At 42.6% G+C, this 24668-nt stretch overlaps 2 protein-coding genes and 1 long non-coding RNA gene across 3 annotated transcripts; 2 read left to right on the top strand and 1 right to left on the bottom strand.

Annotated features, from left to right (window-relative positions):
- The first annotated feature begins 803 nt into the window (after positions 1 to 803).
- Positions 804 to 4934, top strand: LOC137823826 (putative disease resistance RPP13-like protein 1). The gene has a single exon (XM_068629115.1). It carries the CDS (start codon positions 1006 to 1008, stop codon positions 4807 to 4809), a length of 3804 nt encoding a protein of 1267 aa, XP_068485216.1. The 5' UTR covers positions 804 to 1005; the 3' UTR covers positions 4810 to 4934.
- A 1558-nt stretch (positions 4935 to 6492) lies between these two features.
- LOC137823833 (uncharacterized) lies at positions 6493 to 7781 on the bottom strand. The gene is made up of 2 exons (XR_011083168.1): positions 7465 to 7781; positions 6493 to 6862 (listed from the first exon to the last, which is right to left on the bottom strand). It is a non-coding gene; the product is annotated as an uncharacterized lncRNA (long non-coding RNA).
- A 2626-nt stretch (positions 7782 to 10407) lies between these two features.
- Positions 10408 to 23785, top strand: LOC137823818 (putative disease resistance RPP13-like protein 1). The gene is made up of 3 exons (XM_068629104.1): positions 10408 to 10570; positions 19926 to 22855; positions 23063 to 23785. Exons 1-3 carry the CDS (start codon positions 10443 to 10445, stop codon positions 23506 to 23508), a joined length of 3504 nt encoding a protein of 1167 aa, XP_068485205.1. The 5' UTR covers positions 10408 to 10442; the 3' UTR covers positions 23509 to 23785.
- The last annotated feature ends 883 nt before the right edge of the window (positions 23786 to 24668 follow it).

Here is a 24668-nt window from a genome sequence, read left to right as displayed (position 1 = left end):
TGGTTTCTATAAATTGGTTTCTATTTCATGATTTTCTTGTAGTGACAATGAGGATGCCTTTCAAGTACTTGGGGTTAGAAGTAGGAGGTAACCCAAGGAAGGTACAATTCTGGGAACCGGTAGTCAAGGTCTTGGTTTTGAATTTTAGAAATGGTCAAACAACTTTTTGGGATAAGGCTGCATACTTATATTACAGGTGTAAAGAGAAAAAAAGCCTTTGACTATCTGCAGCCCAACATGGGCCTTATACAAACTGCAGCCCAATAAAAAGACTAAGAAAATTTCATCAGACCCCACATCACTCTTGTTGGTCATTTTGTTGGAAATTGAGGTATTTTGAGGCATCAAATGTCTCATTTTCTGAAGGCTCTAACAGATTATCAACTCTCATTTCTCTTGAGCTTTCTTGCAAAATAGCTAAGTACAATGCATATAAACATTATTAACTCTTCATTTTCCAATTTCTAACAGATATTTCTCTTGTGCTTTAAGGTTAATTGGACAAGTACAAAATAATGTGGCTCAAAATATGAAGGACACTATAATTCGAAGCAATTATTTTATATCATTTATTCTAATAGATGGCTTTAAACCAAATTATGATATGAGTATTTTGGTTATATTTTTTTATACTATATCCTATATTTTAATAGTATTTTAAACCTATAGTATTTTAATAGTTATATTTTGTTTTCATGGTTGTTTGCGATTGTTTATTGATTAGTTAGCCACCAAATATGACTATATTAATTAAACTGGCTTTAATATATATCTGAAAGCCGGCAAAGCAATGACGTAAATAGAATAAATGTGAAAACCATTCACCAATCAATTTTAACTTTGACAAAGTCATCAATATCCCTAAAGATATTGTTATGTTTGGTCATGTGATTAGTGCATCTACAATCCAAGTTAAACAATCATTCATAGAAAAACACTTCTTACTACTCATCTCATCATCACTCAGATCTCTCCACTCACTCTTTTCCATTCACATTTTCTACCATGGCTGCTGAATTCATTACCAATGCTCTTGTCTCCACCTTCCTTGAGACCACTATTGACAATTTGGCTTCTCGTTTTGGAGACATATTTCGTGGAAAAAAAGCCAACAAGAAGCAGCTAAGCATCTTGAAGGTGAAGCTCCTAGAAGTTGATGTTGTGGCAGATGATGCAGAACAAAAACAATTCACAGATCCACGTGTCAGAGATTGGATTCTCGCAGCCAAGGGTGTGGTGTTTGATGCAGAGGATCTCTTGGATGAAATAGATTTTGCACTTTCCAAAAGCCAAGTGGAAGCTCAGTCCCAGAGTACTGCTAAAAAGGTACTGAATTCCCTCAAATCTTCTTTTGTCAGTTTCTTTAAAGAAAATGAAATTGAAACAAGGATAGAACAAGTCATTGAAGACTTAGAAGATCTTGCAACCCACAGCCATGTTCTAGGTTTGAAAAAGGCTGATACTGTTGGGGTCAGATCCGGTAGTAAATTATCATCAACATATTTGCCAAACGATAGTGAGATCTATGGCAGAGAAGATGACAAACAATTTGTCTGTAACTGGCTCACATCTGACACTCACAACAACCTATCTATACTTTCTATTGTGGGAATGGGAGGGGTGGGTAAGACCACTCTTGCTCAAAATGTATTCAATGACCCAAGGACGGATGAGGCTAAATTTGATGTCAAAGCTTGGGTTTGTGTTTCAGATGAATTTGATGTTTTCAAGGTATCAAAAGCAATTCTTGAGGATGTTACTACATCTACTGATGACAGTAGAGATACAGAGATGGTTCACAGAAGATTGAAAGAAAAACTGTTAGGGAAAAAGTTTCTTCTTATTTTGGATGATGTTTGGAATGAAAACCAACCTAAATGGGAGGAAGTGCGGAAACCCCTTCTTTTAGGGGCCCAAGGGAGTAAGATTCTTGTCACCACGCGTAGTAAGGAAGTTGCTTCTACCATGTGGTCAGAAGAATACTCCCTACAACAATTACAAGAAGATGATTGTTGGAAGTTGTTTGCTAAACATGCATTCCGAGATGATGGTACTCAACCAAATCAAGAGTGTAGGGAGATTGGCATGAAGATTGTTAAAAAATGTAAAGGACTACCTCTCGCCTTAAAAACAATGGGTAGTCTATTGTACAACAAATCATCTTTTTCAGAATGGCAAACTGTGTTCCGAAGCGAAATATGGGAATTTTCAAAAGAGCGTTGTGATATTATTCCTGCTTTAGCATTGAGCTATATCCACCTTCCTTCCCATCTCAAGGTATGCTTTGCCTACTGTGCCCTATTCCCCAAAGATTATGAGTTTAAAAAGGAGGATTTGATTAAGTTGTGGATGACTGAAAATTTTGCCCAGTGTCGTTCACATAGTAAGACTTCAGAAGAAGTTTGCCAACAATACTTCAATGATTTACTATCAAGGTCCTTCTTTCAACCATCAAGTGAAAACGAAGAAGTATTTATCATGCATGACCTTCTACATGATTTGGCAAAATATGTCGCTGGAGGCCTATACTTCAGGTGCGAACTTGATCAAACAGAAAAGATACAAAAAATAACTCGTCATTTTTCATTTGAACTTGGATACAATAAATATTTTGATGTGTTTGGAACTTTATGTAATACAAAAAGGTTACGTACATTTATGCCAAAAGCTAGTAGCCTGAAGTTTTTATGGAGGTGGAAGATCAAAATGCCGATACATGAATTGTTTTCCAAGTTTAAGTTCATACGTATCTTATCTCTGTCTTATTGTTCTGACCTTCAAGACATACCTGACTCTGTTGCTAATCTTCAACATCTTCGTTCCTTAGACCTCACCCATACTGCAATAAAAAGACTAACTGAAAAAATATGTTTACTCTCCCACTTGCAAATACTGAAGTTGAACTACTGTACAAATTTGGAGGAGTTGCCCTCAAATTTGCATTTACTTACCAATTTGTGTCGGCTAGAATTTAAAGGGTTTAGAGTGACAAAGATGCCACCGCATTTGGGAAAACTGAAGAATCTTAAAGTAGTAATGGATTTCTTTTATGTTGGCCATGGCAGGGAGTTGGGTGTTCAACAGCTAAGAGAGTTGAACCTTGATGGAAGTCTATCAATTCTAAAGCTTCAGAATATTGAGAATTCCCTGGATGCATTAGAAGCAGATTTGAAGAATAAAACACACCTTGTTTCGCTGGAGTTGCTATGGGAGGGGAATCAAAAGTCTGTTGATTTAAAAAAAGAAGAGGACATAATTGAGAATCTACAACCTTCCAAAAACTTAAAGAAGTTGTTTATCAGTGGCTATGGTGGGAAACGATTTCCAAATTGGTTACTAGAAAATTCATTGTGGAATATGGTGTCCTTAGGGTTGGTGCAATGTGAATCTTGCCAACGTTTACCTCCTCTTGGACTTTTGCCATTTCTTAGGAAGTTGGTGATTAGAAAACTTGATGGGATAGTTAGTATTGATGGTGATTTTCATGGGAACAACTCATCTTCATTTAAATCCCTTGAAACATTGGAGTTCTCCCATATGAGTCGATGGGAAGAGTGGGACTGCCAAGCTGTGACAAGTGCTTTTCCATGTCTACGACAACTTTCCATAAGAAATTGTCCGAAGCTGAAAGGACAGCTGCCAGAGCAAGTTGTTCCTCTGGAAAGACTACAAATTGAAGACTGCCAACAACTTGAGGCTTCCGCTACCATGGCTACCATGGCTCTAGATTTACAACTATGTCACTGTGGAAAGTTGCAGCTGAAGTGGGCTACATTGAAAAGTCTCACAATGGAAACATCATTGTTGGAAATTGTTGGGTCCCACACTTTTGAACACTTAGAGATTTATTCACCCCTTAAGTCAATCAGTGATGATTGTGTCTCTCTATGTACCTTTCCATTGGATTTTTTCCCAACCCTTAGGACGCTTCATCTCGGGGGGTTTGGTAATCTACAAATGATTTCACAGAGTCCCATTCATAATCATCTAGAAGAGCTAACACTCAAGAATTGTCCTAAATTTGAATCATTGCCTAGAAACATGAATATGTTGCTTCCATCTCTCAAGAGGTTATGGATAGAAGACTGCCCAAGACTAGAGTTGTTTCCTGGAGGAGGTTTGCCATCAAATCTAGAAGTGCTGACAATAAAAGACTATCCAAAACTTGAGTCATTCCCTGATATATCTTTCCCATCAAATCTCCAAAGTCTGACAATAGAAGGTTGTTCAGTACTTGAGTCCTTCCCTAACGGAGGTTTCCCATCAAATCTACATACTTTGACAATAGGAGGTTGTTCAGTACTTGAGTCCTTCCCTCACGGAGGTTTCCCATCAAATCTCCGGAATTTCACAATAAAAGATTGTCCAAGACTTAAGTCGTTACCTGACAGAGGTTTCCCATCAAATCTCAAGCGTCTGAGAATCAGTAATTGCTCTAGACTTGTTGGCTCACTGAAAGGAGCTTTCACAGACAGTTCTTCTTTGGAAAGATTGTGGATTCAAAAAGTAGATGCAGAATGTTTTCCAGATGAAGGTTTGCTTCCACTCTCTCTTACTTCTCTAATCATCTCTGATTGTCCAAATCTAGAAAAACTGGACTACAAGGGTCTCCATCAACTCTCATCCCTTCTGAATTTGAATCTTATAAATTGCTTCAACCTCCAACGCTTACCGGAGGAGGGTCTTCCCAAATCAATTTCAAGTCTTGATATTCGTGATTGTCCTTTGCTGCAACCGCGTTGCCAAAGAGAAAGAGGCGAAGACTGGGAAAAGATTAAGCACATTCGAAGACTGTATATACCGCAATGATGTTGTTTGTTTTGAACAGTGATATATTTGTTTAGAATGTGTATTCCTGCTATATCTTTTAACAATTCATTCCTTTTCCTTTTAACACTACAATTACTACTGTAAAGTTTCGTCGTTAGCACAAATGCTTTCATCTTTTTATTGCAATTACTCAGGTAGTTTCCTCATGAAAGCTAAAAACTTAATTCAGAAAAAATGTGGATACCAAAGATAATAAATATGTGTTGCAAAGAACAGTATGCATAAAATAATAATTTTTTTATTAATTCTCATAATTATATAATAAAAACATTTTTAACTTTTATTCATGATTAAGAGTGTATGGAAATTAAAAAATTGTTTAATCAAAAAGGGTAAAAAGAGGTAAAAGAATATTAAAAGAAAAACACAGTTAGAAAATCAATCCTTATTAATGGTTATATATTAAATTGAATTAGTAAATAACATAAAGATGTTGACATTGAAATTTGTGATCCACTTTCCCTATCTCCTTATTTAAGTAATTTTCTAGGATGTAATTTTTCTATTGAATGTTGTATTAATATAAAATAATAAAGTAGGTTAAATAAATTTTAGATGCTTAATATATGACATTAGCCTATCACATTTATATACTTAATAAATTATAGTAATTGATTTAAGTATCCTGTGTTGTTCAAATTCAGAGACAGCAGCAGAGCAGACGTAACCTTACCTAATTGCCTACAAAACAGAGAAAGAGGGAACTCAAAATTCATTTCAAAGTAACTTAGAATAACACTATATTTCCTTCAAACATATTGTACCAATCTTTCTACTTTAATTCATTCTCCAAAGTTCATTTGGTAAGTATTACATGTAATATCTAAGCATTCAAATATTGCTGTAACCAGTAAACGGCCTGCATAATGACACTTGTTTTAGGCAATGTTATGCTTGCTTAATTCAGGAAGTGAGATTCAAACTAGTATGTATGTATATATATGAAACTCACTAGTATGTATATCTAACCTTCCCCACTCTTCTAAAATACTGTATGCAACACTGATATCAGAATTACCCAACATCTTACTCACACTCTTCTATTTCCCACCACTGTATTTTCATTCCATGTAGTTATTCATTCCAAGATGTGGATAGCCACTCATAGTTCTCTTTCGTAGCCTTCATTTGATATGATATGAGAACTTCATTATCACCCAAATATCTCAACTGTATAAAACTGATACCATTTAACATCAAACTTTCTTTTAGATTTTCTCCATACCTCTCCAAGTTTCATTTGAATTCTCTAACTTACTTCCTTCTTTCACAGCTTCTGCATATGTTCGTTATGCCTCCTTCTCTCTTGTATACGTTCTTTCTCTTCCTTGTATCTTCCAATTGGTTTTGTGTAGATAGTACCATAGCAGCTATATCTTGGTTTATTCACATAAAGCTTCATATTCCCTATCCTTATATTATCTAGTTGCTTCTCGATTCGAATTCATGACTCCTTGAAATCTTATAAACCCAAATCTTTACCCTCTTATGTTCAGCATGCGAGATATGAATACATCACATCTCTTCTCCATCTTTGGAAGTTTTCCACATTTTATATTGACAGAAACCAGATAGGAAATGAGAAAAGAAGAACGAAGTTATGTTTTGTTCATTGTTTTTATTTATTAAAACATCAATAAATGTTCAGACAACAACAAAAACTTGATATCAATGCATGCTCATTTACCAATGTATCAATTCAAAGATATTCCAGAAGATTTCCAAGGTTCTACCTCAAAGAAAGCACAGCAGATTCTAACAACAACATAAGGTGATAGAGAAAAAAAAAAGAGTAAGGTTAAGGTGCATACATTAAGAAGGCATTATGAACTGCTAAGCATGGAGAAGAAAGAATCCATTGTAGATTACATTAACATGGTTCAAGAACGGATCAATGCTACGAGGGTCTGCAAGGAGCAGATTTGATATCAGCAAGTGCTATATTTATTGACGACTTTGCCATCATAATTTGATCATATAGATATTGCAACCGAGAAGTCAGAGGAGTTAGATGCTGTGGAGATTGAACAAACTGCAATACTCCATTGAGGAATATGATATCAGAACAGAATCAATGAGAGAATATCTACTCAAGAACTGAAACTTCAAGCACGATCAAATTACAAGGGAAAAGGCAAAGGATCCTGGGTAGGAAACAAATCAAGTTTTAACCAGAACAACAAGATCACACATCTAGTGAAACTAGTGATTCTTTTAAAGGAAATAAAAATTATCAATCACAAAAGCAAGACAACAACTCTAACAATAGTAAGGAGTATAAATTTGACAAGAGAAAAGTGAGCATAACTGTTAAAAACTTGGTCATTAGGAAAAAGAGTATCATATGGAGAAGGTGCCAAGAACAAGCCTATCAACCGTGCGAATTTGGCTCAAGATGAAGAATCAGATTCTAAAGTTGTGATGCTCATGGTAACCACTAACATTAAATCCTCAATTGACACTTCATTTTACTTAGGTCCTGGCTGTTCTACTTATATGACAAGAAAAGAGGAATGGTTCATTAGTTTGAATGATTTATCACAGAGAAGAGTTGGTCTTGTGATTATTAGAGCAGTCTCATCGCAAAAGGCATTGCAGAGTTATTTTTTAGAGGCAAAGATGGCAAAGACAAACCTGTTGAGTTTAGGCCACCTGCTGCATAAAGGATTTGTCATGACAATGGAGGATAATTGCCTTAAGATGTTTGACAAAAATCACAAACTTGTCAACAGGAAATCTATCTCTGAACTTAACTTTTCAAATTGGAATGAATATTCTGAAGCATCAAAGTTTTGCTATGGTAAAGAATAAGGTGAGATATGGTGGATTTTCCCGTATATTCTAATGAGTAACTAATTTTTTAATTCTAAAATCGTAGTCTTTAAGAATTTCATATTCATTCATATTTATTAACTGAAATTCTATAATGCCATTTAACCTTTATACTTATTCTCCTTCCTTAAACTTCTCAGGAGCAACTGTTAATGCATAAATGTATGTGGGTTCAATGAAGTCATCTTCTACAATTTCTCTGAAATCTTAAGAATAAAAGAATATCGTCAGTTTAGCACTCCAAAAATCATAATTTTTTTGGGGAAGCCAAATACAGGAATAGGTGAAGAAGGACAACAGTAGTCAGTTTTCTCAAAATGTCTCAAACAATGTCCATAAGGAGTTTAGATTCAGTCCTACCATATGAAAATGGGGAACAAAAAGTAAATGACGTGTTGCAAGTCTAACCAAAAACTAAACATTATTCTCCATAATGTCGAATCAATATGCTAGGAAATTCAATGACTTCTACAGCAAAGTACCATGAAAGTTGTTATGGAAGAAAAGTGTACTCGTGTTGCGTAAGTATAATAGTATTAGAAGTTAGCAAGTTTTCATACTGAACAACTAATGGATAGGATACAAATTCCAAAATGTATTAGATAAATCAAGGGATGAATCAAGGAGTAAGGAATGGGATACACATTTGAAATTGTAATTGCATTGAACAAGCACACAAAAAGAGGAAGTGGGTACAACAGATCTGTGCCTAAGATTTTCCCTATTAGCCACACTGTTAAGACTCAATCTCCACACAAAATGTGCAGCAGGAGTAACTTTCAGACTCCATATCATTTTAAAAAAGCTGAACTTGATATTTTCTACTTATTGATTACTCAACTCTTTGTTTGCAATCAATTTACAAGCAGAAGCACAAAGTGGAAGTTGATAGTAATAAGGACTCAAATGAATGAATAGCATTCTGTACAAATAATAAAAATCAGTATTTGTTTTTGTTTATTTCCCCTTGCCTCATATATCATTAGCTATTGGCTTCAACAGCGATGGTTATGCAAATTGGCAACAAATTCAAACCACAAATGGAAATACAATATTATTCATTGGTAAGTATTTGATGGTTGTTTGGGTTTGTTTATTGATTAGTTAGCCACCAAATTTGACTATATCCATTAAACTGCCTTTAATATACATCTGAAGGCCGGCAAAGCAAAGACGTAAATAGAAGAAATGTGAAAACACATTTTTTTTATTCTGCAAAATTATCAGAACCCACTCCACTTGATTATTGTCCATTTTCCTAATTTATTATTTTTATTAGATGATTATGTCACTTGGAACGTTGTCATATATCAGAGATGGTGTCCTTGATGCAGAGGATCTCTTGGATGATATACAAAAATTCTCCAAAAAGCCAACTGGATATATGATATATGTGTAATTGGTGTTTATATTGATGTTTTCTATGCATATTTGTTTAGATGTATGAAAAAAAGTAAGAGTAAATAAAATGACATTTAGTAAAATGACTGAACACGACAAGTTAATTTCAACAATAGCGTAATTGTTTTAACCTAACGAGGAACAAACTATCTATGAGATCCTATGTCACACTGGAACCTTTGTTGTTGTCTCGAATGTCGTCTTTGTAGATCTTGTTGGATAAATGGATTAAGAGGCGACCAAGGTGGGTTATTGTCATCCCATTGTTTGTCCTTAGTTGGAATATCAGACCAGTATGAAGACATTGTGGGTCAATAAGAATGTATGGATGGAACCAGAAGAAATGGAGATGGTGGTATCATTGTTGAAGTACCAAACATGTCATTGATCCGAAAAAAGTATATTTGTCTAGGGTGGAAAAAAGGTGTGAAGAGATAGCACAATGAAGACAATATGACATGATGCATATCTCTGAGTTAAATTTAACCGTGAGTTTTCCGGAAGTAAAATCAAGTTTCTATGTATTGATGTTAGTAGATTTCTGGCATGAGTGGTATTGAATATGATTTATTATAGAAACTTGATTGTTTAATAGAATGTAATGGACAAAATATGATGATTAATATATTTGTGATTATATTTCTTGAATATACAGTTTATATTAAAAGTCTTAAAATCCTCTAGCTTAAAGTAGAGGATATTACAAATGATAGGATATCAGACACATGATACTTAAACAAAATTAATAGAAATATTTTGGACGAAAAGTTTGAAACAAACTCAAATGAAACTATCCAAAATTATGAGTTACTTAAAACCTAAATAAGTAATATATAAAAGTTATGTTAACCCTGCATTTAGTCTGGCCAATCAAAATTAAATATAAAAATTAAGAGTGAAAGAAAATTATCTTTTAAGTTATTTAACTAGCTTGCAGAGTTCGCTAAGTTGTTTTTATTATGGTTTTAGAACTAAACATGCACTCTGTCATCTTAAATATGTGTAATATACCAAAATATAACTTTTTTTGCAAAGAAAATACATATAATGTTAGATTATTATAGAAAGATTAAATGATATATGATTACTATAAATATTATTTTAATATCATGAAAAAAAACCCTGCACAGCTAAAAAAAACACATTAAAAGTTAATATATCAACTAATAAACTAATAGATTTTAACATGCTTTTTAATAAAACAATTCATTCAAAATGCTGTTGCCGTTTGTGATGTGGGGAAGAATAATAAATAATTGGTTGACTAACTATTGATGAAGAATGTTTTTGATCAAATATCTGATTATTGCCCTTTTCATGAACCACTGAGTCATTGGCAAAAGCTAGCAGCAGTTGAATCCATTTATCTTTGTCTTACCATGGCGTTAGAACTTGTTGGTGGTGCTCTTCTCTCTGCTTTCCTTCAGGTTGCATTCCAGAAGCTTGCTTCTCCTCAAATTCTCCATTTCTTTCATGCAAGACAGCTTCATCAAAAGCTTCTCAACAAGTTGGAAATTGTACTGGGATGACCGACCGGTCTTCTGACCCGGTCAACCCATGTGTCAAGACCATACTTTAAGGTACGAGGTCGACCATGTGTCACACGTGGCCGACCGACACAAAGTGCTCAAGTCAAAGGTTGACCCAATTAACGAAGGTTAACTTATGGTTAGGAAACGACCTAATCCAACCCTAATAGCTAAGTAACCCCCTAATCCAGCCCAACAGCGAGGGCCCATCAAGGTAATATAAATATCACGCATTCCAAGGAACAAGGTACGTCATTATCTACAGTATTCCAGCCAGCCGAATACGATACCCCACTGACTTGAGCGTTGGAGTGCCATCTGCAGGTACCCCACCCGCCTGAGGAGTCATCCTACGAGAAGGACCGAAGGAGGAAGTGAAGTACGACCGACCGAGTGACATCCGAAGACAATAGTTCTCCCAGCCCCTAACCTAGTTCGAGAACAATTGGCGCCCATCGTGGGGCCGAGGAGAGCCAGCAACAACCACAACAGTAGATGGTATCTACCCGCAGCATGGCAAGCATGACCGAAGCAGACCAAACAGCAATGATGATGGCCCTTCAGAAGGAGCTAGCAGAGATGAAGAAGGCGCACGAGGAAACTGCTAAGAAGAACGAGGAGGAGATCAAAAACCTCCAAGAAGAGAACAAGCGAATGAAGAGACTGGTCGAGGGGGTGCCGTCCCTCGCCATGACTAATCAGGCCGGCAGGTCCCACGCCACCGGGGCCGGCATCCAGGCCGAGAAAGACACCAAGAATGACTTCACTCTGGAAATGGATGGGGAGTCCCATCCCAGCAAGACAATCAACACCACCGCTCCAGCGGGTCCGGACCGACGCCATCCCTTCACCGACCGTGTCATGGAAACCCCCTTGCCAGACAAGTGGAAAGGCTTTAACAGGGATCGTTATGATGGAACGACCGACCCAGATGAACATGTGGACGCGTACACGACCCATATGAGCCTGTACACCACGGACGACGCAGTATTCTGCTGAGTCTTTCCAACCTCACTGAAGGGCAGCGCTCTGAGCTGGTTCACCAAGCTCCCAGCACACTCTATAGACTGTTTCGAAACCCTGGTAGCCAAGTTCGACGTCCAGTTCGCAACAAGCCGCCCCCACCATCTGACATCCATAGCCCTGGTCGGCATTCGTCAAGAGAAGGGAGAGTCCCTCCGAACGTTCATTGACCGGTTCAGCAAGACCGCTATGAGCATTCGCAACCTCAGCCCTGAGGTGGCGATGCATCACATGCTGACCGCCCTCAGACCCGGCCCATTCGCCGACAGCCTGTGCATGCAGCCTGCTACCAACCTGGATGACCTGAGACGCCGAGCGGCCAAATTCATGCAGCTGGAGGAACTTCGTGAATTCAGAAACAACGCCCGAGCCGAGGCAAACGGGGAAAAGAAAGAAGACAGAGAACGGCAAGGAAGGTCCCGAACCGGTCGGGACCAGAAAAGGGACAATCGCGGACCCTGCTTCTCCCGCTACACACCTTTGAACGCGGAGAGGAGCAAAATTTTGCAAGAGGCCCTGAACGCCGAGCTAATACCATCGCCCCGAATAGCCTTGAGCCCAGAAAATGCCGACCGCAACAAACGATGCCGGTACCATAAGAATACCGGCCACTCTACCGAAGAGTGCCAAGCCCTGAAGGACAAAATTGAGGAACTTATCCAAGCCGGGCACCTCAGACGCTTCGTGCGTGGGACCCGAGAAACGCGCCGCTCCCCATGCAAGGAGCAAACGGTTAGGAGAAGAGACCGAACCCCCCAGGCCCGCGAGAGGGTGACAGGCGGGGAGACCGACGGGGACGAAGAGACGACCTCCCACAAACCGACACTCGCAGAGGCCGAGAGGTGATTAACACCATAGCTGGGGGGTTCGGCGGTGGAGGCAGTACCAACAGCGCACGCAAGAAACACCTTCGCGCCGTCCACCAGGTAAATCTCGTCTCCGCCCGACCAAGAATGCCACCAATCACGTTCACAGACGAAGATTTCAAGGGGATAAACCCAACCCAGGACGACCCCATGGTGATATCGGTCGATATCGATAACTTCACGATCAAAAAGACCCTCGTGGACCAAGGGAGCTCGGTCGACATATTGTACTGGAATACCTTCAAAGCCATGAGAATACCGGAGGAAGAAATGATACCCTACAACGACCACGTGGTCGGCTTCTCAGGGGAGCGCGTAGGGACGAGGGGCTACATAGAGCTGTACACAACGTTTGGCCTGGAAGGGGCCAGCAAAACCCTCAAGATCAGATACTTGGTCATAAACGCCAACACGTCCTACAACATCCTCCTCGGCAGGTCGTCCCTCAACAAACTTGGAGCGATCGTCTCCACACCCCATCTAGCAATGAAGTTCCCTTCCCTCTCGGGCGACATCCTGACCATACATGTAGATCAAAAGGTCGCCCGAGAATGTTACGCCGAAAGCCTGCGGGTCGAGCCCACACAACCGGGGCCCAGCGGCAGCCGCTCGCCCAGACGAAAGATCGCCGGCCGTGGAAGAAGCCCCCGCTGACACTCACCCCAGCCAAAGAAGGGCATCACCATGGCAGACCTGGATCCCAGGGAAGTTGAGCCAAGACTTGAAGCCAAGGACGAGCTGCGACAAGCCAAACTCGACGGGGAGGATCGGTATACAAGCATAGGCACGACAATGGCCGTCGCCGATGCGGACTTCGTTCACCAAACCCTCAAAAGAAACGTAGACCTCTTTGCCTGGACGACGGCCGATGTACCAGGAGTCCATCCGGACATCATCACCCATCGCCTCTCGGTATATAAAGAAGCCCGCCCGGTCGCGCAAAAGAAGAGGAACCATGGTGAGGACAAGCGGCTGGCCGCCAGGAGTGAGGCCGAGAAGCTCTTGAAAGCCGGCTTCATAGTCGAGGCACGATACTCCACTTGGCTGGCCAACGTCGTGATGGTCAAAAAGTCAAGCGGCAAATGGCGGATGTGTGTAGACTACAAAGACCTCAACAAGGCGTGCCCCAAGGACTCATATCCCCTTCCTAACATCGACAGGCTCGTAGACGGAGCGACCGGCCATAAGATATTGAGTTTCTTAGACGCCTACTCCGGCTACAACCAGATCAGCATGCACCATAGCGATAGAGGTAAAACGGCCTTCACGACGGACGGTGCAAACTACTTCTACTAGGTAATGCCGTTCGGCCTAAAGAACGCCGGGGCTACCTACCAGAGGCTCATGGACAAGATTTTCAAAGGAATGATTGGCCGAAGCGTAGAGGTGTATGTGGACGATATCGTGGTGAAGTCCGACTCGTGCGGCCAACACATCAAAGACCTACAAGAAGTCTTCGACGCCTTAAGAAGGGTCAACATGCGCCTTAACCCCGAGAAGTGCGCGTTCGGCGTTGAAGGCGGCAAGTTCCTCGGCTTTATGCTGACCCACAGAGGAATCGAAGCGAACCCCGACAAGTGCAAGGCCATAACGGAGATGAGAAGCCTGAAAAACTTGAAAGAAATTCAACAACTGCTTGGCCGGCTGACAGCACTTTCCAGATTCGTACCCTGCCTCGCCGAACGGATCAGGCCGATAGCCACAATGCTCCGCAAAACTTCGAAATTTAGCTGGAACGAGGAGTGCGAGCAAATCTTCGGCCAGCTCAAAGAATTCCTGTCCTCGCCGGCCGTCATCCAAAAGCCCCGCCTAGACCTACCCATTGTAGTCTACCTAGCGGTATCAGAGGAGGCGGTCAGTGCCGCCCTCGTCCAAGAGGTGGACCGCGAAGAACACCCGGTATACTTTGTCAGCCGGACTCTCCATGCAGCCGAGACCAGGTACCAAATGATAGAGAAGGTGGCACTGGCCCTGGTGCTGACAGCAAGGAGAATGCGCCCATACTTCCAGAACCACGAAATCAGGGTAAAGACCAACTATCCCATATATAAAATTTTGTCTAAACCCGATCTTGCAGGACGAATGATAGGGTGGTCGGTCGAGCTTTCAGTGTTCGACATCAAGTACGAACTGAGGGGTGCCATCAAATCCCAATGCCTAGCGGATTTCGCAGCCGAGCTCCCCAAGAACACAGAAACCTCAGCCAAATGGGTCCTCTACGTGGACGGCTCTTCCAATAAAACGGCCTGCGAAGCCGGGGTCGTCCTCGAAGGGCCTGGGGACTTGCTGATTGAGCAAGCCCTCCAGTTCTCCTTCAAAGCAACGAACAACCAGGCGGAATACGAGGCCATACTGGCCGGCCTCAACTTAGCAAATGACCTAGGCGCGCGGGAGGTTGAATGCAAGAGCGACTCCCAGTTGGTCGTCGGTCAAATCAAAGGAGAGTTCGAAGTCAAGGAGCCCCTCCTCCAACGATATTACCACACCGTCCAGAACGTCATGACCAAATTCGACACGGTAACGGTCCAACACATACCACGGGAGGAAAACGAACGTGCCGATGCACTCTCTCGCCTGGCATCTACGAAAAAACAAAGCCACCACCGATCGGTCGTCCAGGTGCGACTAGCACAGCCGAGCGTAGGCGACGCCGAGTGCATGACAATCACCGAGACCCACACATGGATGACCCCAATCACTCAGTACTTGGAGCACGGGACATGCCAACCGGGGGAAGAGAAGAACATCAGACGGCAGTGCGCCCGGTACACTATGATCGGTCAGGATCTATACCGAAGGGGGTACTCTACGCCACTCCTAAAGTGCCTCACCAAGGAACAATCCCAATACGTGCTGCAAGAGATCCACGAAGGGGCGTGCGGGAGCCACTCCGGAGCCCGAACGATGGCAGCCAAAATAATCCGCGCAGGGTATTATTGGCCGACCGTCCACGGGGACAGCGCTGACTACGTCAAGAAATGCCAAAAATGCCAAGAGTTTGGCCCCCTCCACCACCGAAAACCAGAAGAGCTGCACAGCATGACATCACCCTGGCCGTTCGCCATGTGGGGAATGGACATCATCGGCCCATTCTCACCAGGCAAAGGCCAGACAAAGCATCTGCTGGTCGCGGTAGATTACTTCACCAAGTGGATCGAGGCCGAACCACTGGCCACAATCACCGCCCGAAACGTCCAAAACTTCGTGTGGAAAAACGTAGTATGCCGGTTCGGCATACCACACTCGATAGTCTCCGATAACGGCCGGCAGTTCATCGATCAAGGCCTCATGACTTTCTACGACGACCTCGGCATCAAATCCCTCACAAGCTCCGTTGAGCACCCACAGACGAACGGACAAGCTGAAGCGGCCAACAAGGTTCTGTTGAACGAGCTAAGGAAGAGGCTCGGCACCGCCAAGGGAAGATGGACGGAGGAACTGCCCGAAGTCTTATGGGCATACCGCTGCACCCCACAATCCACCACACAAGAAACCCCTTACAGCCTCACGTACGGCACCGAGGCCATGATACCAGTAGAAGTCGGGGAGCCATCCATCCGACGCCAACTCTTTGACTTATCCCTCAACAAGGAAAGTCTGGCGGTCGGCCTCGACCTCTTGAACGAGCTTCGAGATAAGAGCAAGATACGAGAAGCGGCATGCAAGCTCCGAGCGGCAAGGAGATACAACTCAAAGGTCCAACCCAGAAGCTTCAACAAGGTGACCTCGTCTGGGGAATGCGCAGCAACGCTAGGAAGTCGGACGGCAAGTTCTCATCAAATTGGGAATGATCATTCCGAATCCGAGAAGTGGGAGAAGGGGGAGCTTATCACTTAGAACACCTATCGGGAAAAATTGTACCTAGGACGTGGAATGCCACGCACCTAAAGTTTTATTTCAGCTAAAAACATGAATAAAATATACGCACTCTTTCCTCGCCCGGCCGGTCCATCGGTCGGAGAGGTTTTAACGAGGCGTTTCATACATAAGTGTATACAATGAACGACAAAAATGGTTCGGCCAGGATGTAGCCTTAATCGGCATACCCTCCCGTCACATGCACGGTTCGGCCAGGACGTAGCCTCAACCGGCATACCCTCCCGAACTCGTACCCACTCGGCCAGGATGTAGCCTTAACCGGCATACCCTCCCGAACCCACTCGGCCAGGATGTAGCCTTAATCGGCATACCCTCCCGAACCCACTCGGCCAGGATGTAGCCTTAATCGGCATACCCTCCCGAACCCACTCGGCCAGGACGTAGCCTTAATCGGCATACCCTCCCGAACCCACTCGGCCAGGACGTAGCCTTAACCGGCATACCCCCCCGAGGCCCAACCGGCATACACAACGATCGGCACCAGTTCGCCTAAACAATCGAATTCGCTAAAGGACGGCCGACTTACCAAAGTCCGTTACAATCACTTAGTTGATTTTACTTATCGCAAGTTACTCAATTGATTTCATCTAACCGACCGGTCGCTCAGTTCTTTTTACTTTGTTAATTTCACCATGATTTAAGTTTAACCACTCCAGCCCATTCGGCTCGTAAAGGCTCGATCGTCCAGAAAATGCAGAAACAATTAAAGAAGGAAACTTATATTAAATTGAAGATAGGTGGGGGCCACACCCCGGCCCCAAGGGTCCAAAATTAAAGCTGACCGCCTAATCTACGATATTCAACACCTCATTAGAGGGATCAGCTTCAACTTCTTCAGCAGGAGGAGGACCGGCCGCTGCAGGGACCAAACGCCCATCCACAACTTCCATGTCTTGGTCAAATTGACCAGAAGGAGGTGGACCGCCATACAGCACCTCAGCCTGTCGAACGGCAAGATCGAAGCTCTGGCCGATGAGCACCATGGTGTCCTCCATGGTCTTCAGAACTTCAGCCTCCGCCACCCTCTTGGCCTCGCGTTCGGCCGCAACTTCCTCCTCCTTTAGGGTGGCCCGACGGTCGGCCGCTTCCAATGCCTTGCGAAGGAGAATAACCTCCGCAGCTTTATCGGCATCGGCCTTCTCCAGCTCGGCCACTCTATTCTGGCGCAGCTCCAGCTCGGCCGCTTGTGCACACAACTTCTTTTCGTAAGTTGTGTTGGCCTCCACGGCCTGCTTTAGGTTTTGGCCGACCTCCTGGAGATCGTGCTCGAGGCGCGATATGTCCTCGACCCGGCTTCTCCGAGCGTCTGCGCCCCGGCGGGCCAAAAATAAACCCCGGCAGATCATCTCGATGCCGCTGTCAAGGAGGTCGTCGTCAGGGACCGACCGGATCTCACCCTCGATATTGGAGGGCAGTTTGAAGCTCACGGCCCTGGAGAAGGACCGGTCGTCCCCGAGCGCGAGCATTGATCCGCCCGCTGTGGCCAAAGGCACCGCCACCCCCGTCGGAATAGGGCAGTTAAAGTCGTCAGTAGGGGGGCAGTCGGCCTAGAGGACCGCGCTGGAGGAGGGGTGGTCATCTGACCCGCTGCCCGAACGGTTCGGGCAATATTGCCGCCCTCGCGGCCACGCTTCTTGGAGGGGCCAGCCTCCTCCGCCCGGGGCCTAGCACTGGTGGCTCCCCTCTTCTCGTTCAGTTTGTTCTTGAACGAGTGCAACATCCCAACGGCTTGGGGGATTTCTCTTTTGGCGATTTCTACAAACCAAACAAAGAACGGTCAGTCAGAACAAAGCGCAGAAAATAACAAGACTAAGTGCATGAAAAAGAACATACCCTCGAAAGCCTCCGCGCGATCGGTCGCATTGTACAGCGACATGAGCGGTCGTGCGGGGAGCTTCCTGGGGAGACTATCAAATAAAGAAAAAACGAGCCGCTCATGCTCGCTCGGATGCGCCGGCCTCGGCCAATCCGTTATCTTCGTCGGACTCCTCGACCAAAAAAGAGGGAAACGAGACCGGCCAACCTCGTCAAAAAAATAACGTGTCCCGGCCGGCTCCACGTACACTTTAAAGAACTTCTCCTTGAAGTTCTTATAAGAGGCCGTGAAGGGCTTGAACAACACACTACCCGCCCGGCTGACCAGCGATTGCCAACTGGCAAGCTTGGCCGGGTATGACGAATAGAAATGAAGAAAGCAGGAGGGAAGAGGGCGCAACCCAAACGTCCGGCAAACAATGCGAAACGCTTGCATCGACGCCCACGAGTTGGGGTGAAGCTGAGTCAGAGCCACGTTCAGCTCCTTCAGAACCCCGACCGTAAAGGCATCAAAGGGCAGAGACACATGTAAGTCTGAAAAAAGACAAGCATACATGAAGAAAAAAGGAGGCTCGGTAGATGACCGCTCCCGGTACACACGGTCCTCCAAAGAGCAAGGACCGAACGCCAACAAGGATTCCTCGGCCGAAGCCTTCAAGACAGGAACCTCATCCAAAAATTCGGCAACAGAAGTGTCGGTAAGAAAAGAGGACGACACCTCACATACCCGGGGATCTACCCAGGCCGGCCCCACATGGGGTCGCGGCCCCTCAAAAGGGGCCGAGCGGTCCGACGCATTACCAGCGTCTTCCCTCACCAAGCCTGGAGAAGGAACCCTCTGCACGTCCCCGACCGGGGAAGCCTGGCCAGAAGAAGAAGAAGAAGAAGAAGAAGAAGAGGAAGAAGACGAAGAAGAAGACGAGCAAGCCGGGGGAGACTCGGCAAGAGCAGACATAACTAACCTTGAAAACGAACGAGGAAAGCAACTAAGAGCGGTCGGTTTGATTCGAGGTGTCGGAGCTCAAGCAAAGATAACGCGTGGAACGCTACTATTCCCAGCCCCTATTTATAGCCCGGGAGGGCCTCGGAATCCCAAACGTCACAAGAACCCCAACCGTTGGATTCGTTTGATCCAACGGTTCGCATCGCTTCGCGCCCAGAAAAACCCCTCATTAATGCGCGTCACGTCAATCACTCAGACGCCCCCAAACATCACTTCACTCATCATTACACCGTCCGCCCGGGACCCATTCTTCAGACTCTTCGGCTGTACCATCTCTAGAGCCTGGGAGGCAACTGTACTGGGATGACCGACCGGTCTTCTGACCCGGTCAACCCATGTGTCAAGACCATACTTGAAGGTACGAGGTCGACCATGTGTCACACGTGGCCGACCGACACAAAGTGCTCAAGTCAAAGGTTGACCCAATTAACGAAGGTTAACCTATGGTTAGGAAACGACCTAATCCAACCCTAATCGCTAAGTAACCCCCTAATCCGGCCCAACAGCGAGGGCCCATCAAGGTAATATAAATATCACGCATTCCAAGGAACAAGGTACGTCATTATCTACAGTATTCCAGCCAGCCGAATACGATACCCCACTGACTTGAGCGTTGGAGTGCCATCTACAGGTACCCCACCCGCCTGAGGAGTCATCCTACGAGAAGGACCGAAGGAGGAAGTGAAGTACGACCGACCGAGTGACATCCGAAGACAATAGTTCTCCCAGCCCCCAACCTAGTTCGAGAACAGAAATCAAGTTGCACTCCATCCATTCTCTGGCGGATGATGCAGAGCGAAAGCAGTTCACGGATCCACATGTCAGAAACTGGCTGCTTAAGGTCAAAGATGTTGTTCTTGATGCAGAGGATCTCTTGGATGATATACAAAATCTCTCCAAAAGACAAGATGCTGAATCTGAATCTCAAACCTCAGGATGTATTTGCAAGGTACTCAATTTCTTCAAATATTCTCCTATTAGTTCCCTTAACAAGGAAATTGAATGTAAGATGGAACAAATCCTTGAAGATTTAGAATTTCTCTCAAGCCAAAGGGGTCATCTAGGATTGAAAACAGCTACCGGTGTTGGATATGGGTTGAGTAATGAACTGCCACAGCAATCACAAACAACATCTTTGGTTGTTGGAACTGATATTTATGGCAGAGATGATGATAAAGAACTGATCTTTAAGTGGCTGACATCTGACATCAACGATCGTAACCAGCCATCAATACTTTCTATTGTGGGAATGGGAGGGATGGGTAAGACCACTCTTGCCCAACATGTATTCAATGACCCAAGGATGAATGAGGATAAATTTGATGTCAAAGCTTGGGTTTGTGTTTCAGATGAATTTGATGTTTTCAAGGTATCAAAAGCAATTCTTGAGCATGTTACTTCATCTACGGATGACAGTAGAGATACAGAGATGGTTCACATAAGATTGAAAGAAAATTTGACAGGGAAAAGGTTTCTTCTTATTTTGGATGATGTTTGGAACGAAACCCAACCTAAATGGGAGGAAGTGAGGAAGCCCCTTCTTTTAAGGGCCAAAGGGAGTAAGATTCTTGTCACCACACGTAGTAAGGAAGTTGCTTCTACCATGTGGTCAGAAGAATACTCCCTACAACAATTACAAGAAGATCATTGCTGGAAGTTGTTTGCTAAACATGCATTCCGAGATGATGATACTCAACTAAATCCAGAGTGTAGGGAGATTAGCATGAAGATTGTTAAAAAATGTAAAGTACTACCTCTAGCCTTAAAAACAATGGGAAGTATGTTATATAACAAATCATCTTTTTCAGAATGGAAAACTGTATTCCAAAGTGAAATATGGGAATTTTCAAAAGAGCGTTGTGATATTATTCCTGCTTTAGCATTGAGCTATATCCACCTTCCTTCCCATCTCAAGGTATGCTTTGCTTATTGTGCCTTATTCCCCAAGGATTATGAGTTTAAAAAGAAGGATTTGATTCAACTGTGGATGATTGAAAATTTCGCCCAGTGTCATCAACATAGTAAGACTCGAGAAGAAGTTTGCCAACAATACTTCAATGATCTACTATCAAGGTCCTTTTTCCAACAACCAGATGAAAATAAAGAAGAATTTGTAATGCATGACCTTCTATATGATTTGGAAAAATATGTCGGTGGGGGCCTATACTTCAGGTGCGAACTTGATCAAACAGAAAAGGTACAAAAAGTAACTCGTCATTTTTCAGTCGAAGTTAAATACAGACAATATTTCGATGGGTTTGGAACTTTATGTAATATAGAAAGGTTACGTACATTTATGGCAAAAGATGGGAGCCTAAGTTATTTCAAAATGTCGATCCATGAATTGTTGTCCAAGTTTAAGTTCTTACGTGTCTTATCTTTGTCTGATTGTTCTGACCTTGAAGAGTTACCTGACTCTGTTGCCAATCTTGAGCATCTTCGTTCCTTCGACCTCTCGGGTACTGCAATGAAAAAATTAAGCGAAAAGATATGTTCACTCTCCCACTTGCAAATACTGATGTTGAACCACTGTACATATTTGGTGGAGCTACCCTCAAATTTGCATTTACTCACCAATTTGTGTCACCTTGAACTTAGACTGACAAATGTGACAAAGATGCCACCGTATTTGGGAAAATTGAAGAATCTTAAAGTAGTAATGAGTTCCTTTAATGTTGGCCATGGCTTTCAACAGTTAGGAGAGCTCAACCTTGAGGGAAGTCTATCAATTGAGGAGCTGCAGAATGTTGAGAATTCCTTGGATACATTAAAAGCAGATTTGAAGAATAAAACAGACCTTGTGGCGCTAACCTTAAATTGGGGGTGGAATCAGAACTCTATTGATTCAAAAAAAGAAGAGGACGTAATTGAGAATCTGCATCCTTCTAAAAACATAAAGGAGTTGTCAATCTATGGATATGGTGGAAAACGATTTCCAAATTGGTTACTAGAAAATTCATTGTGGAATATGGTGTCGTTATTGTTGAATCAATGTGAATCTTGCCAACGTTTACCTCCCCTTGGACTTTTGCCATTTCTCAAGGTCTTGAGTATTATAAAACTTGATGGGATAGTGAGTATTGATGGTGATTTTCATGGGAACAACTCTTCTTCATTTAAATCCCTTGAAACATTGGAGTTTTCATCTCTGAGTCGATGGGAAAAGTGGGATTGCCAAGCAGTGACAAATGCTTTTCCACGTCTACGACATCTTTCCATAAGAAAATGTCCAAAGCTGAAAGGGCAGCTTCCAGAGCAACTTATTCCTTTGGAAATGCTACAAATTAAATACTGCCAACAACTTGAGACTTTCGCTCCTAGGGCTCTGGATTTACAACTAAGTGATTGTGGAAAGCTGCAATTAGAGTGGGGTACAATGAAAAGCCTCACAGTGGAAACATCATTGCTGGAAATTGTTGGATCGTCTGACACTCTTGAGAACTTGCAGATTGATTCTCTCTATGATGATGGTGTCTCTTTACAAAGCTTTCCACTAGATTTATTCCCAAAGCTCAGGAAGCTTGATCTCAGCGGGTTTGATAATCTAGAGATGATTTCACAGAGTCTCATCCATATTCATCTAGAACACCTAACACTCAAGTATTGTCATAAATTAGAATCATTGCCTGGAAGCATGCATATGTTGCTTCCATCTCTGAGGACGTTATGGATACAAGGTTGTTCAGTACTGAAGTCATTCCCTGACGGAGGTTTCCCATCAAATCTTGAGAGTCTGGTAATAGAAGACTGTTCAGAACTTGAGTCATTCCCTCGCGAAGGTTTCCCATCAATTCTCAAGCGTTTATTAATAAAATATTGTCCAAGACTTAAGTCGTTCCCTCACAGAGGTTTCCCATCAAATCTCCATACTCTGAGAATAGAAGGTTGTTCAGTACTTGAGTTGTTCCCTGGCGGAGGTTTCCCATCAAATCTCAAGGATCTAAGAATCATTAATTGCTCTAGATTTGTTAGCTCACTGAAAGGAGCTTTCACAGACAATTCTTCTTTGAAAAGCTTGTGGATTGAAGATGTAGATGCAAAATGTTTTCCAGATGAAGGTTTGGTTCCACTCTCTCTTACTTCTCTAGCCATCTCTGATTGTCCAAATCTAGAAAAACTGAACTACAAGGGTCTCCATCAACTCTCATCCCTTCAGTATTTGAATCTTAAAAACTGCCCCAATCTCCAACGCTTACCCGAGGAGGGTCTTCCCAAATCAATTTCAATTCTTAGTATTCGTGATTGTTCTTTGCTGGTACCGCGTTGCAGGAAAGAAAGAGGCGAAGACTGGGAAAAGATTGCGCACATTAAAAGTTTGTATATATGGTAATGATGTTGTTTGTTTTGAAGAGTGATGCACTTGTGGGTTACTTATTTTGTTTTTGTTTAGAATGTGTATCAACTACTTTCCTCTTCCTATTTTGGTGGTATTCCTGCTATACCTTTTATTCATTCCTTTTCCTTTTAACATTAGAATTACAACAATTACTACTGCACAGTTTCGCATTCAGCACAAATGCTTTCAACTTTTTGTTGCAACTATTCCTAGGTATATATGCTAAGGATGTTGTTTGTTTTGAGGGAATTGAAAATTCATTTCAAAGTAACGTGGAAGAACAGTATATTTCCTTCAAACATATTGTAGCAGTCTTTCTAATTTAATTCATTCTCCAAAGTTCATTTGATAAGTATTGCATGTAATATATAAGCATTGAAATATTGCAGTAAAAAGTAAACAGCCTGCATAATTACACTTGTTTACAGTAATGTTAAGCTTGCTTAATTCTGGAAGTGTGATTCAAACTAGAATGCATATATATGAAACTTGTTTATAGCAATGTTATACTTGCTTAATTCAGGAAGTGTGATTCAAACTAGTATTATGTATATATATGAAACTCACTTTCCAAATGGAAAAACAAACTCATCAATCACAACAATGATTGAATCTGATGAGCAGCCAAAATATAAATACGACAAGAAAGGGGGAATGGTTCATTAGTTTGAATGATTTATCGCAGAGAAGAGTTGGTCTTGCAGATGATAGCAGTCTCACTACAAAAGGCATTGGCAGAGTTTTTTTTAGAGACAAAGATGGCAAAGAAACAATCATTGATGAGGTTGTATATGTGCCTGCCTGGCATGAAGACAAACAAACCTGTTGAGTTTAGGCCACCTGCTGCATAAAGGATTTGTCATGACAATGGAGGATAATTTCCTTAAGATGTTTGACAAAAATCACAAACTTGTCAAACATGCAAATCTATCTCTGAACCTAACTTTTCAGATTGGAATGAATATCATGAATCATCTGAGTTTTGCTTTAGTAAAGAATAAGGTGTGATAAGGTGGATTGTTATGGCATATTAGGTTTGGTCACCTCAACTTTAAGGATCTGTATATATATATTCACTAACCACAAAATGGTTGAAGGATTGCCTCAGGTTGTAGTCCCTGAAGAGATATGCAAAGAGTGTATTTTAAAATTGT

The sequence above is a fragment of the Phaseolus vulgaris genome, chromosome 11 (assembly GCF_000499845.2).
Source record: "Phaseolus vulgaris cultivar G19833 chromosome 11, P. vulgaris v2.0, whole genome shotgun sequence".
Classification (NCBI taxonomy): Eukaryota; Viridiplantae; Streptophyta; class Magnoliopsida; order Fabales; family Fabaceae; genus Phaseolus; species Phaseolus vulgaris.
The sequence above is the reverse complement of the archived record's forward strand: the minus strand, read 5'-3'. Positions and strand labels throughout refer to the sequence as shown.

Excerpts from the sequence above, each read along its gene's own strand:
- LOC137823826 (XM_068629115.1), top strand. The coding sequence starts at position 1,006 with ATGGCTGCTGAATTCATTACCAATGCTCTTGTCTCCACCTTCCTTGAG.
- LOC137823818 (XM_068629104.1), top strand. The coding sequence starts at position 10,443 with ATGGCGTTAGAACTTGTTGGTGGTGCTCTTCTCTCTGCTTTCCTTCAG. Across the intron at positions 10,571-19,925 it reads CATCAAAAGCTTCTCAACAA|AACAGAAATCAAGTTGCACT; the intron begins GTTGGAAATTGT and ends ACCTAGTTCGAG. Across the intron at positions 22,856-23,062 it reads GAGGACGTTATGGATACAAG|GTTGTTCAGTACTTGAGTTG; the intron begins GTTGTTCAGTAC and ends TGAGAATAGAAG.